The sequence below is a fragment of the Halichondria panicea genome, chromosome 7, assembly GCF_963675165.1.
Source record: "Halichondria panicea chromosome 7, odHalPani1.1, whole genome shotgun sequence".
NCBI lineage: Eukaryota > Metazoa > Porifera > Demospongiae > Suberitida > Halichondriidae > Halichondria > Halichondria panicea.
This window is the reverse complement of record NC_087383.1, coordinates 5248839-5264180: the sequence shown is the minus strand read 5'-3', so window position 1 is coordinate 5264180 and position 15342 is coordinate 5248839. Positions and strand designations below refer to the sequence as shown.

The 15342-nt window shown below is 41.3% G+C and overlaps 1 protein-coding gene across 1 annotated transcript; it reads left to right on the top strand.

Annotated features, from left to right (window-relative positions):
• The first annotated feature begins 7861 nt into the window (after positions 1-7861).
• LOC135338084 (uncharacterized) lies at positions 7862-11175 on the top strand. Its single transcript, XM_064534095.1, has 2 exons — positions 7862-10263; positions 10402-11175. The coding sequence occupies exons 1-2, from the start codon at positions 9516-9518 to the stop codon at positions 10896-10898; spliced, it is 1245 nt and encodes a 414-aa protein (XP_064390165.1). The 5' UTR covers positions 7862-9515; the 3' UTR covers positions 10899-11175.
• Positions 11176-15342: the final 4167 nt, after the last annotated feature.

Genomic DNA, 15342 nt, shown 5'->3' with positions numbered 1-15342 from the left:
GGAGCACGATAGCTACCGGTACAGTAGCCGGTACCCTACTGTACATAAGAATTTATGGTATGTAAAAAAATTAGGGGTTGAAAAACGGAGCTGCCCTTACAACAGGTACACACCATTTTCACTCACACGTTGTGGAGAAGTCAGCCAGCTGTAACACGGTTCAGCTGGTGGTCGACAGTGACGGAGAGGTGATAGTACCTATGTACTTCCAGATATGCTCCAGCATGCCAGGTGTGGTCGTCGCCAAGAACCATAGCGACTCCGATGAGATCATCAAGGATGGGGTAAATTAACAAGGACGACATGCCAGGTCTCTTGACAAAATTCAAGAGTTCTCCTCACCAAGACCAACCAGTCGCCACCAAACCGACGACGACGTTGTGTGACGTTGGCCACAATGGGGTCTGGTCCCAGCTAAACAATTCTCTGAAAGTAGTAGAACAGCACAATCTATATGTGACAATCTATAAGGTACAGTATCTAAGTGGCTAGCTAGATCTATGTAAAATAGCTGCCACCTTATAAGTACCTTTAGTTCGAGAAACAGCATTGCAATTATTTGACCTTGTTTCCGTCTACGTCCGTATACTTGCGCATGCGCAATTGACCACATGCTAATTTTTCTTTAACCAGTTTAGCTAGGTGTTGATAGAGTAAGTGCTCTGGTTTCTACAGAAGCGAAAAGCTATCAGGTAAGGCCAGGGTTTCATCTAGGATTAAAAGTGATTAAAAGTGATTAAAAGTGGAGGAAGGTTGAGATAAAATCCTGACTCCAGTCAATACAATTTGGGGCACAACATCCACAACATCCCCGAAAACCGCAAACATTAATTTAGTGCTGTACGGTTTTGACTCGTGTTTTTTGGAGGTTACACATAATTATTGTATCTATCTAAGGTGGTAGATACGGCCGCACTCAAATAGTAGCCTCTCAGGTATATTAAGGACTGGGACCTTCAATTATTGCTGAATCAGCTAAAACGCAGCCACGCCCACGATTTTTAATATGTTTTGTGTGTAAAAATTTTGTGCAGCTACTGATCTTTTTTAGTTCTAAAAACGGTGTTCTAAACCTTCCTTTTAGCTCTTAATTCTTAGTGTAGTAGGTAGTTCAAAGGCTTAAGCAGACATATCCGCTGGGAGAGAGCATCATGTTCTATTTAGAGTAAGTTATTAGCCTATAAAAATAAAAATGTCACTTATTGTCAGCTGTAAGACTAAGTTTTGTGCAAAATCTCACCTTTGGCCAAAGAAGTGGCTCTCTCCCAGCAGATATGTCTGCTTAAGCCTTTGAACTACCTACTACACTAAGAATTAAGAGCTAAAAGGAAGGTTTAGAACACCGTTTTTAGAACTAAAAAAGATCAGTAGCTGCACAACATTTTTACACACAAAACATATTAAAAATCGTGGGCGTGGCTGCGTTTTAGCTGATTCAGCAATAATTGAAGGTCCCAGTCCTTAATATACCTGAGCTCCCTTTCTAGCTCTGGTACAAGGACCAGTCAATACAATTTGGGGCACAACATCCACAACATCCCCGAAAACCGCAAACATTAATTTAGTGCTTGACTCGTGTTTTTTGGAGGTTACACATAATTATTGTATCTATCTAAGGTGGTAAGATACGGCCGCACTCAAATAGTAGCCTCCCTTTCTAGCTCTAGAGCAGCTACTAGGTACAAGGTACAGGTTGTTAGTGGACTTTCTCATGGCACTTTATGCAGGGGAGGTTGCTGGGGCTACTGCTCTTGAACAGTGGCTTTGTTTGTCTTGATAAGCGAGAACCATAACATGCATGATGCATAATGACATGAGACCTTAACGCGGCAATAATTAAAGGTGGTAAAAAATTTTTTTCACAGGTGCTAACTTTAACCCTTCCTTCCTTCCTTCCTCTACCTACCTGTAAAAATTTGGGTGTCTACGAAAGGTCAAGTGCGGACGTTGAACGAACGTTAATTTTTTACAATTTACTGTCTACGTGAGTTGCCTATTACCCTATTATTGTTAATTATTTTTAACAAACAACTTGTACAGGAGGACTATTTCATCAGCACTTAGATGTACGTATCCGTTAAGATAGACACAATCACAATATCAATGTCACTTAAGCGCTCACCACCACCTGGGGGAACCATCAATATAATATGTGATCACCCATCCCATCAGACCTGTTGCAGTGATACCAGTACTAAATTAAAGAAGGCTACTAATAAGTTGGATAAGGCAAAGAGAAAGACTACCTATAATAGATCACTTAGGCTCCATAATTATAAATGAGCGATCTTTTATAAGACTGATACATTACACAGATAATAGCTTACCATTCGAACGACGGGAGTCTTTGTCTCTTTATTTCTTCAGCTACATAGCTAACTTGTCTTCTCCAGAACATCAGGTTGAACACACGTATACGTACTAGTAGCTATTTCAGTAGAGTCCAAAATTTGTAGCTATCCTCAGCATCAGAGCACACAAACACACACCCCCCCCCCCCCCACCCCACACACACCACACATATACACACACACACACACATACCACACATAACATACACACACACACACACAAACACACACACACCACACATACACACACACACACACACATACCATACACACACACACACAAACACACCCCCCACACACACACACATGCCCCACTTACACACAAACACACACACACACACCCACACACCACGCATACACCCCCACACAAACACAAATACACCCCCCCCACACACACACACTTACACACACACACACTTACACGCACACACACACACACACCCCCCACACACACTCACCACACACACACCACACACACATCCCCACACACACACACACAAACACACACACCACACATACATCCCCACACACACACACACACACACCACACATCACATACACTACACACACATCCCCCCACACACACACACCACACACATCCCCCCACACACACACACACACACCCCCAACACAACACACCCCCAACACATACACACACACACACCCCCCCCACACACACATACACACACACGCCCCACACACACACGCACGCTACGTTACTAGATAGTGGAGTTGCATGCCCTCTTTTCTTTTATACGCCCTTGGCGGTACTACGTATGAAATCATAACCGCGGCTATTCGGTTAAACACGTTGCAAATAGCTAACCTTCTCAAATATTTTTGACAACGTATTTTCACTGTCAACACCTTGATATAATAATACTGAGCATGGATTTAGATTTATATATCATGGGATGGATTTATATCATGGCATGGATTTATAATTCTGAGGGTGGATTTATATATCATGGGATGGATTTATAAATCTTATGGCATGATCTGAGGGTCGATTTATATATCATGGGATGGATTTATCATTATAAATCTGAGGGTGGATAGGCACCAACCTTCTCAAATATTTTTGACAACGTAACTGTTGCTTATGGGGTGCCGTTTGTCTCAAAAGTGAACATTAACATTTTCACTGTCAACACCTCAACACCTTGATATAATAATTATATCTGAGTATGGATTTAGATTTATATATCATGGGATGGATTTATATCATGGCATGGATTTATAAATCTGAGGGTGGATTATATATCATGGGAGGTGGATAGGATATATATATCATGGCATGAATCTGAGGGTGAATTTATCATGGGATGGATTTATAAATCTGAGGGTGGAGGGTGGATTTGTTAATGCACCTGTGTGTGTGCGCGTGTGTGTGTGCCTCCTGTGTGTTTGTGTGTGTGTGTGTGTGTGTGGGTGGGTGCGTGTTCCCCCTGTGTGTGCGCGCGTGGTGTGTGTGTGTGCGGTGTGTGTGTGTGGTGTGTGTACGCGTGCGTGTTTGTGCTGTGTGTCTGTGGCTTTATACCATGCTAACAATTTACATCAGTAGTCATGCCTAGGCTTGTGTGAAGTTCCTGCTTGCGTTACTCAATGCTCAACTGTGTACATGTACAGAGATTGATTACATAATAACCTTTTCTGGGGAAAGCAAAGCAAAGGCGAGGTTTATGAGGTAATAGGCTTGTTGGTTGTGTTATGCTAGATATTAGGTCACAATTTGTGATATATTATTATGTCTGTGCCCAAAGTTAAATCTTGTTTTTGTTGAATTACTTCATATGTGTAAGTTTGCTTGTGGGAGTAAGATTGTATAATTATTCAATTTAGTTGTGTGTAAATTTAGTGTGTGTATTGATTGCATGATAATCTTTTAATCTTTTATGCACCACTAAAATTCAATTCTTCTGGTAATACTCTTCTTCCTCATGTACTGCTGAGACCACCACCGTAGTGTCCAATAGTTGACTCTAGCTGTTCATGTAACGGCCGCCCTCTTTTTGTAGCTCTTCGTAATTAATTTTCCTTCAACGGTCGCCCCTGTGTACTGTACAGAGTCATTGCATTGTTGTATAATTGTCACTTTTGATATTGAATTTATATACATGAACATTTCGCAAATTTTTGATTGCGGTGATTTGGACTCCATAATTATAGCTTCTGTTGACCTTCGAGAGAAGCCTTGCAAAGTTGTGGAGCTCTGGAGCTTACCAATAAGAATAGAGCTTTTGACGCAAATTTGTGTCATCCGCGGTTAAAGCATCGATAGAAAATTAAGAAACGAAAATGTTTGCGTGAAACACTCCGCGTTATAGGGTGAATAAAACTACTAGTCAGCATGCTCATTACCTGTCTTGCACATAGAAATGGTGAATTGATCACTTTTAATATGTTTATGTTCTTTGTCCACTCACACTCCCCCACACTAACCAGTACACCCACTAGCATAGAATAAAGAGAATCTAGCTCTAAAAGGTTGACTAAGCAACTATCACTAAACAAATAAATGCTATACAAGAAAGGCCTCTAAAAGTATATATACTAAAGCAGTTTTACTAAAGCAGTTTGAAGGACTATAATTATGCAAACGTTTATGAACAGTACAGCTTAGATACATAATAACCAAGTCAAGCAAAGTCCTTTGCTGTTTCGGCTTCACAGCAGGAAGAGAAAAATTGACATGGAGTATTTCAATAAAAGTAAAAACAGAGTAAAGACTTAGAGCTTGTCAGTACTTACTTTCTCCTGATCCATCCCTTCCATGATGGAAGGGATGGATCAGGTTTCTTTAAAGCAAGTTTGGTAAACTCACCGGATCAGTAAGGTGTATGTATTTTGTACCCCCAGCTTCTTGGATCTTGGACTTCTTATTCCAAAATAATTGTAGTGGTTGGCCACTGTGGATCGAGTGTTCAGAAGAAGCTAAATACAGGAATGATCATGAATAAAACCCAGTCTCCATACTCACTCTGGTGGTGGGAATTAGCTCTAAGACAAGGTAGTATTGTAATATAATGTGATTGCACAGTTGGTCAACACACTATTTCCCACAAAGTACAGTAAAACAAGTGCTGACCCAGTCATTCCTCCAACTCTGTGGTAATAATTGTTTATATAGTCCGTAGGATTAGCTATAGTTCTTAACATGTGTAACTTATAATCATGTGTAGGTAGTTATTGTAGGTAGTTATTGGAATACTAAAGTAATGTTGTAAGGGTTAGGAGGACAAAGGTCGATAAGTATCACGTTAATCCTCATCAACTTCGGTGATTTTAGTAAGCATACTTTCAGTTTTTTTGGCGGTTTTTTTGGTGTTGTTTGGTGTTGTTTGGTGTTGTTTGAATCCCGCCATGTTCACGTTTTGCCATTGTAAACTCCTTGGTTAAAAATAGTATAAAGTAAACTACTTATCAATGACTCTTGTTAACCGAATAGCCGTGGATATGATTTCATACATAGTACTGCCACCATGTCAACTAGTCTGCCCTATTTTTATAAATCTTCAGTTACTACAACTGGATATGTATATGGATATGTATAGTATACTCTGCGCACTTAAGGCCCGGGTCCAGATTTCAACACCAAAATTTACACTATGTTCATACTGCTGTATTATTTGCAATATACAGTGTATGCTGCATCAAAATGATCCAAAATGAAGCTCAATGTTTTCTTTTTCCAAAAAACTAATTAGCTTAATTCAATTATGCTAATTAGTCCCATAAATGGTGATGACGTCATGCCACTTTCAGAAAGAGAAGTGCAAATACGGCGTTGAAGATGCCAAGATCAAGCTTCAAAAACAAGGCTAGATGAACATCTCATAGCTAGGTACTAGTATCCTTGATGGGAAGAGTAGGAGTTATTGTATTCTTGAGATACACAAAATAGCCTACCTCTAGAGTGGCTGTCAGAGCTAAAGAAGCTAGCATAGCTAAGAAAGTTTTGGACATTTTTACTTCCCATCAAGGAAACATAATCATAACAACATACTCTATCTTTTGAGGGCCTAAACAGCTACTCTTACCTTGTTTAAGTCCGCCGTATTTGTTGCCAAAGATAATCTATAATAGTTCTAGCAGCTAGCTAAGCAAATACATTGACCTTATGACGTCACATGCAATGAATAACATTAATAAACATTATGAATCTCATTAACACTACATGATCTACATGATCTACATAAAATGTTGGCAATGAATAAAATTAATCTTATCAGTGCCTGACCCAGGCCTTAACTGCGCAGAGTAAAGTGCTTGTGTCGTAGACTGTAATTTGGCTAGTGATACAGATACCATTTTCGTGTAATTATTACTGTTCTGTAATTATTCCTGTTCATTTTAATTTATGAAGTCTCTCTATAAGTCTCTCTAATTCTACCAATTCCAAGCAATTTGTCCCCTATTGGTGAAGTGGTAAAAGCTAGAGAGATTGATGAGTTGAAGTGCCTTGGTGATCCTGTACACAGCAGCCACAGCAAGGCAAGTATAGCCCTAGTATGGTGGGGGAAATGGAAGAGTAGATCCCTTAATACCACGGTGCTCGTTCTTAGATTGTGGAGTGAGTTGACCGATGCGATAATCAAATTTCGTTCGGATCAAAAAATCGCTCTTTGCGTATGGTGAAATGATCGACAAGTTTACTGGTGTTCGCTTCCATTACGCATGACATTTTCTCGCATTGACTTCCAAAATAATGTGATTCAGAATCGGAAGTCTGAACTAAACAGATTTAGCTGAGTATTAGTGTTTCACCATCAATTTGATTATTTTCTGGTTCTGAAACTAGTATGTAATGACATGGACTCAGCTGGTCACAATGTTGTATACGTTTGTCGTTTGTTGTCCAAGTAGTCTAAGTCTCCACTTAGTAGATGAATAGTATGTTCGAAATTTTCATTTCTAGAGTACGATGTTCCATTTCATATCTCATTCACAGTATAGTGCAAAAATCAAATTAGCTACTCTGTGTGAGAAGTTAGGTTGTATTAAAAGTTAGGTTGTATTAATAATGCACTCTAGTTTTTAGTTTGATTTTCAGTTTGGTACACGCTCACCGTCTCCTTCCTTCCAGGCGTCCACAAACAGCAGTACTCAGTTTGATTTTCAGAGTGGGTGATTGCTATCAAAAAACGAGCTGTACTGGCTTGGAAAACATCACACACAATTCCTATTACATGGCATTGTGAACACTCTTACTGTATTGTTTGTTTTAGTCACAATTATTATATCTGCATACAATAGTTACTTGTGAATACAATAGTAAGGGTGTGGTACGCTATGGTAATCCTACACCTCTACAGAGCTCAAGTCTTCCGAACATTGTAACGCTGTTACCACCAATGTATCGCTTGCTGGAAGTGATGCTTTGCCGTAGAAACTGGATTATTAGCGCTATACGCGTATCTTTATTTTAAGCGCATGCTCGACTGCTACAACTGCATGCCAGAATGTGGGACATGAATGAGGTCCTTTTATCTGAATGTACAACACAGAACGTGAGCTAGTACTAGCTATGACATACAGGCTGGTTGGCAGCAGTTAAAAGTTGAAATGCAGCCAACTAGCTAGCTTATAGCACATTGCAGGTCACACTTCAACCACGTGCTCTTCCTCATGTAGTGGTCACGGTTGCTAGCTCTGATTCTAGATCCTGATCCTCTTCTACTATATACTCGATCTAAATTTGGATGAGTTTCAACCAGTTTAACTACAGCCAGTGGCCTGCAATTGACCTACGAACACCAGCTGAAAATACTGGAGGGGGAAAGGCGACTGATTTGCTATCAGGTTTGTTTGACACTAATCAACAGTGCTTAAGAGCCGTAGACAATGATGATACTAATATGTTTCAAAAGAGCCTCATTGACAAATATCAGCACAGCTGAGCAACGCTGCTACATATTCCACAGACTATTAGCCAAAAGAAGCGGATGTTAATAATGATGCATTAGATGTTGAGAGTGAGTCAACTAACAGAAAGATTGTTCTCGTTGGTGGTTTTGGGCACATGCGTGAGCGTAGAACACTAGCAATAATCAGGTTCAGAAAGTATAATAAACCCTGTATTATCCATGGTATAACGACTCCATGCACTTAAGGCCTGGGCCTTGTACTGATAGCATTAATTTAAGATTGTGTAGATTATGTAGTGTTAATGAGATTCATAATCTTTATCAGTGCATGTGACGTCATGAGTCAATGTAGCTAGCTGAACTATTATACAATATCTTTAGCAACAAAAGCGGCTGGAGGTAAGAGTAGCTGTTTAGGCCCTCAAAAGATAGAGTATGTTGTCAAGATTATCCCTTTCCTTGCCATTCATGAAAATCTGAAACAGAAGCGTCTTTAGGACAGAAGCGTCTTTAGGTCGATCAATTAGTGTGGATCCGGCCTCACCACGCCTCCATGTCATTCTATTAGTCTAGATCCGGCTAGCAATTCTAGCCAGTTCTAGTTCTTTTTGTTTAGCGTGTCAGAGACTGGGAGAAGTCAGAGACTGGGAGAAGATGATTGGCACTCCCTGGCTCCTTTGGATGTACAGCTGTCCAGATCCCTAGAACATACCCTCCATTCTGACGAGTTATCAGTGCATAGGGTGCTTACTAGATTCTTGCCAGCCAGTACAGTTCAAGCTACACACAGCACCGCTCAACCCCATCATCTAGCTAAATCTGGTCCAACTAGACAGCGGACACAGCTAGTTAATTCAGTAAAGCCTGTACTTTACGGTTGTTCAGTACCCACGGTAACAATTCCTCTGGGCTGGGCTAACTAGTTGAGCCTCAAGGCTAGGTACATGTCTCTGTCTAGTCTTTGTCTAGCTGCTTCTTCAGCTTCTTGCTCAGTTTTGTGGCTTAGAGAAAGGCCAGCTACTCAGGGGGAAGAGTCGTCTGGCAGCCAGGTGACGTCACTTTTTAATCTAGTCTAGTCCTGCTTGCACTGCTACTACTACTGCTACTCTTCCTTATGGCAAGCCGTTCGTAACAAAATTAATTGAAGCTAGTGTCACATCGTAAAGTTAAAAGGTCACATCCTAAAGGTTAAAAGGTCACGCCACGCCCCATGTAAGATGTCACATCGTAAGGTTAAAAGGTCACATCCATCAATTCTGCGCAGATCTAGAGCTGGCACAGTGATAATTAATTAGAAATGGAACACTTTGGTTGGAGCACGTTCTTTATAGAGGTTGGTGAGGTTTTTGATTCTTGCCAGAACCAGATAGGAACAGCCAACCAAAGTTTTGTTAACTATATAATAGAAAGACTAGAAAATGGACTCAGAAACTTGGACCCCATAAGTGAGACACTCTGTATGGCTCTTGAGCCCGAAAATGAACTTGAAGTTGAGGAGCAAGAAGTTATTTCTACGTATAGAGAAATGGTAGATGAGTTGGCCTCTTGCATTCGATCACTGTTGTGTTATTGGGACACTTATCTGGATGAGTTAGGATCAATGTCTGCTGTGTCAATGTATCGAGCATCAGTCACCCGTACAGGCTTAACGCCCGGACGTCCATCCTTTTCAATTGAACAGAGTCAGATAGAATATCTAACATGTTTGAACTTTTCCTGGACTGAAATAAGTGGCCTCATAGGTGTGTCACGTATGACTATCTACAGGCGTAGAAGAGATTTTGGCATTTTAGAAAACCAACGCATAGAAGTGAGTGGGGAACATCTCACAGGGATTATTCAGCAGCTACGTCATGACAATCCATATTGTGGTGAAATCATGATGATGGGCCATTTAAGAGCGATGGATGTTGTTGTGACTAGAGAGAGGGTGCGGTCAGTGATCAGAAGAGTCGATCCCCTTAATTCAGCTCTACGTTGGGGTGGCAACAGTACTTCAAGGCGGCCATACTCTGTTCCAGGGCCTAATTCACTCTGGCATTTAGGTGAGTCTCTTTTGATTTTGAGGACAATTTGATTTTGAGGACAAACTTCGGTTCCCATTTCTCTTTTTAAAATGTACGATACATGTATACATCGCATTGTTAGGTGCCAGCTTTAAATTATACTTGCTATTTTTGTAGATGGGCACCATAAGCTTGTGAGGTGGCGATTCGTCACACACTGTGGTATCGATGGATTTAGTCGACTTTTGGTTTTTTTGAAATGCTCGACAAACAACCGTGCATCAACAGTTTTGGAGGGTTTTACTGGGGGTGTACGGAAGTACGGATTGCCCTCACGTGTGAGAACCGACCAAGGTCGTGAGAATATGTTAGTGGCACGGTATATGCTAGAACATCGTGGACCTGGACGAGGCAGCATCATCACAGGATCTTCAGTCCACAACCAACGTATCGAGCGCATCTGGAGGGACATGCATCGCTGTGTCACACAACTGTATTATAGATTGTTTTACTTTTTGGAAGAGAAAGGAACCTTAAACCCAGCTGCATTTATTTGCTCTTCACCACGTGTTTCTTGCAAGAATAAACAAGTCGTTAACTGCATTCAAGGATGGCTGGAATCTGCATGGAATTCGTACAGAGCACAACCATACTCCTCTGCAACTATTCCATAGCGGTCTCCTAAGGTTGCAGAATACTGGAAGCCATGGACCTTTTTGAAAAATAATGATTATGGGATGGATAATGATCAGCCGTCGGTGTTGTATGAGGATCCACAGGCAAGTTGTAATTAATACTAATACTCTGTTATAACATTACTTACCGTAGCAGGTATAATTATTTCAAGGGTATAAACTCTCGCTGATAAATCATGTACCGCGAACATTTATACCCACATTGCATGCTATTCCACGAAAACCTTTCTATAGCTATCTTTCCGCGAAAGTTTATACTCTCGAAATATACCCGCTATAGTACAAGTGCATAACTTTTTCAGTACTACATTTACATACAGTATAAGAAGGAAGGACAATGTATAATGTATTCCCCAAAGATTCTCAATATGAGTGTATGGTTTAATTTGCTATATAATAATTATAGTGTACCCCCATGCGAGTACTCCCCCTCCCCCTAAATGTACACACTCGAGACAAGCTATTAATCATTAATTAACATGTATATAGGGTGAATATTTCTGAAGAGGATTATGAACAATTATGTACGAGTATTGACCTTTCAAGAGAGTGTGATGACTATGGTATAGCTCTGTATGAAGAAACTGTTGACTTCCTGCAGAATCTAGTAATTATCTGATAACAGTATGGCATTATTAATTTTGTCCTTGATGTAATTATTAATCATTGAAATGGGCATACAAGTATAGCTGCATGTAAATGTATATTGATAATGATCGGCAGTTCATCCGACAAAAACAATTGTAAGTCATGATACGATATTGACAATGATCGAGTAACATTATGATGATATTGACGTGACAATAGTTGATTAATAATATTTGCCACATAATTATTGATAGGATTTGACCTGCTGTGTCTTTCTTTTCTTTGGAGGGTGTGCTTTTTTTTTAAATTAGAAAAATGCTGTCTGCGGTTTTCACATAATTATAGCAATGGTTAGAAGTGGTGTAAAGTATGCTCATAACTAGCTATTCCATATGTATATTACTGGGGATGACCATCCTGATCTGATTTCAAGGTGGTATGCCCAACAAATAAGGTAGGTTGATAGCAGACAACACAAAACAGAGAACATGCAACAAAAAGCAAACAGATGCCCGGCCTGGAGAGCCGAGAATGATGGGTTAAAGAGTCTTTAATGGTGCACCAACTCTCCCCATTCATCTGTTGCATTCAGTCACACACACATGCAACTACAGTACTATATAACACCCAATAGTTATTGTACATCTATTCACATTGGGGCAAGAAAACTTCTGAGGGGGGCTTAGGTACAAGTACTGTATTGTCTGGGTCAGGTTTTGTGGTACATGTAGTTGAATGTAGTTGATAGTGGGGCTGTGGAATGTGGGTTCTTCTATGTGGTTAAACTGAAATTAAGCAAGCATACAACAAACATTAACCTCAAATTTTGGTTCTTAGAATTAGCAACAGGCATTAGTCAAAACAAATAGATAGTAGTGTGTGTGCGTGTGTGTGTGCGTGTGTGTGTGTGTGACTTTACCCACCCCCACCCTTGTGGATAAGGTCCCAATCCCCTACATGGGGAACGGTCCTACATGGGGAACGGTACGCGCATGCGCAGTCTCAGTGATCTGTTAGATTTCGCACAGCTATCTTTTTAAATGGATCGAGGTGTAGTTACTGCAAGTCATGTGACTTAATTAATAACACGTGGATACATTATGGTAATACATTTAGTCCATGTGGAATAATTGTTCTAAGTGTAGCTATCCAGTAGTGTTCTAAAGCTTGGAGTTCTGTGATGTTAATAGCTAGCTAGCTTACCAACTTAAAAATTAACTATAGTGGGTATTCCTGTAGCTATTTATGTCTCATAAGCAGTTTAATTTGTTAGGAGACGGTCGGATAAGGCAGTTCCTCACAATTTATTCTTTTTTTGTTTCAACCCCTCCAACACACACAAACACGCACACGCAGGGAATAGACACAGACACACAGCACACAGACACACAGCACAAACACGCAAGTGCGCACACACACACCACACACACACACACAGCACACAGACACACAGCACAAACACGCAAGTGCGCACACACACACCACACACACACAGGGGGAACAACACGCACACACACACCACACACACACACATTCACTCACATGCGCACACCAGGGGGCACAACACGCACGCACACGCACACACCACACACACGCGCGCATACACATACATGCACACAACACACAAACACACACACACCACACACACGCACACCAGAGGGGGCACACACAACACACACACACACACACACACACAGGGGCACACAAACACCACATGTACACACACACACACACACGCGCACACACACACACGCGCACACGCACACTAGAGGGGGCACACACAACACACAAACACGCACACACAGGGGCACACAAACACCACACACACACACACGCGCACACACACACACACTCACACAGGGGCACACACACACACACACAGGAGGCACACATACACACACTCACACAGGGACACACACACACACACAGGGGGCACACACACACGCACACACATACGCACACGCACACACAGGGGGCACACACACACACGCACACACCACACACACACACGCACACACCACGTGCGTGTGTGCTCGCCGTGTGTGCGCGTGTGGGTGTGTGGTGTGTGTTTGTGTGCGTGTGTGTGTGTGTGTGTGCGTGTGTTTGTGTGTGTACCGTACCGTCGCGAAAATAAGCCCATCTTGAATAAACGCCCATCCCTTGTTTTGCCTCGAAGTTCTTGCACGAGGGTATTGCACAAGGGTATTTTCACTCGATTATAAGCCCATCATCCAGCTACTATTACTATCACGGGTCCAGAACTGACGTCATAATTGTGGTGAATTTTTGCATAGTGGTAGCTTTTAGAGAAGCTGGTTAGTGACAGAGTTAGTGCTAGCGCTAGCGCAGTGAGTTAGCCTCTATTTATATTCAGTCTCTTTGCTAGCTACATGTAGAACAGTCATGAGTTTCTCTATGTGATTTCGCTTGCCCTCAAAAATGTAGATGCAGGGAACAACTAGCCCTTTCCCACGGATCTCGGAACGATGTCAATCCCCGGTGACTTTGCAGGTTATCTTACTGTTCCTTCTGTGGAGAAACAGAAGAAAGTACCAGAATGTACTGGATAGCTCTCTAGGAACATGACCGACGACTTGTCCACCTTTCCATGCTGCTACAGAATGGACATCAAAAACATTTCCATGGTCAGCAGTAACTTCGAGGTTCTCATTGATGTGTGCCATATCTCCTTGAATACATGATGTCCTCGAATGGTGGATTCAATTCTAAAGGAGGTAGCCATGATGCCGATGAGAAGAAGCAGGGTAATGATTTCTGTGCCGACTAGGCAAGTGTCTTGAACTGGGTGTCGACTGCCTGGAAATCCATCACAGTGGAGACGCTAGTCCATTCTTTTCTAGTGTGTGGACTAGCAAACGCTCTTGACGGTTCACAAGACGATCTCGTGAGCAATGATGTGCCGATGCTGAAGAAGTAGAACTGTCGGAGGAACTAGGATGAACCAGAAAGCAATGATGTTGACGAGATTGATCCGTTTTCAGAGGATGAAAGTGACACTGACTGACTACAATAATTATTTTGCCTAAACCCAAACTTTAAATAGCTTCATTGAGCTATTGTGTTAGCATTATATCATAATTATTAATGGTATCATATATATAGACTGCGCACAATGTGTTTGGTAACTGAAAAATGAAAATTTTTTGCTGAGTTTGCACAAATTAATTCGAGGTTAAGCCGCGATATTTCGAGGTTAAGGCGCGGTGGGCATATATTCGAGTGAAAATTCACCGTTCGCGAATAAAAACGCCCAGTCCCCTAAAAGGTTGTTGCAGAAAAGGGTGGGCATATTTTCGCGACGGTACGGTATGTGTATCCTCCGCTTTTGTGTGTGTATGTGTGTGTGTGTATGTGTGTGTGTGTGTATCCATGTGTGCTTCAGATGACTTTTTTGGGTTACACTCCATTTTATCCATTTGTTTCTATATGGCATGCTTGGATCATGTTGAGCTTTAATTTAAGGCTCCCCCAAGGTGTTACTACTGAGGGTTATGTACATGTACCATTATTTTTTACCACAGAGTTCTAGTTGTCTGTGTGTGTGGGTGGGTGAAATCACAACAGCTTTTTTGGTTCCTATAACTTGACCTATAGTATGTACCATAGCTTGGTTCTAGTGTATATATTATGCATAATGTGTTGGGGTAGGGTCAGGCTGTTCGTTATCTACATTTGGGTATTAAATCGGCCTATGGGTGGGAAAGGCTCATTAATTAATTACAGGTTGCATAACCATGACTCTAGTAGCTGGTTCATATAATATTAGCTAAATATTCCGGTGTCAGTGTGTGTGTACATGTTGGTCTTCTATTGG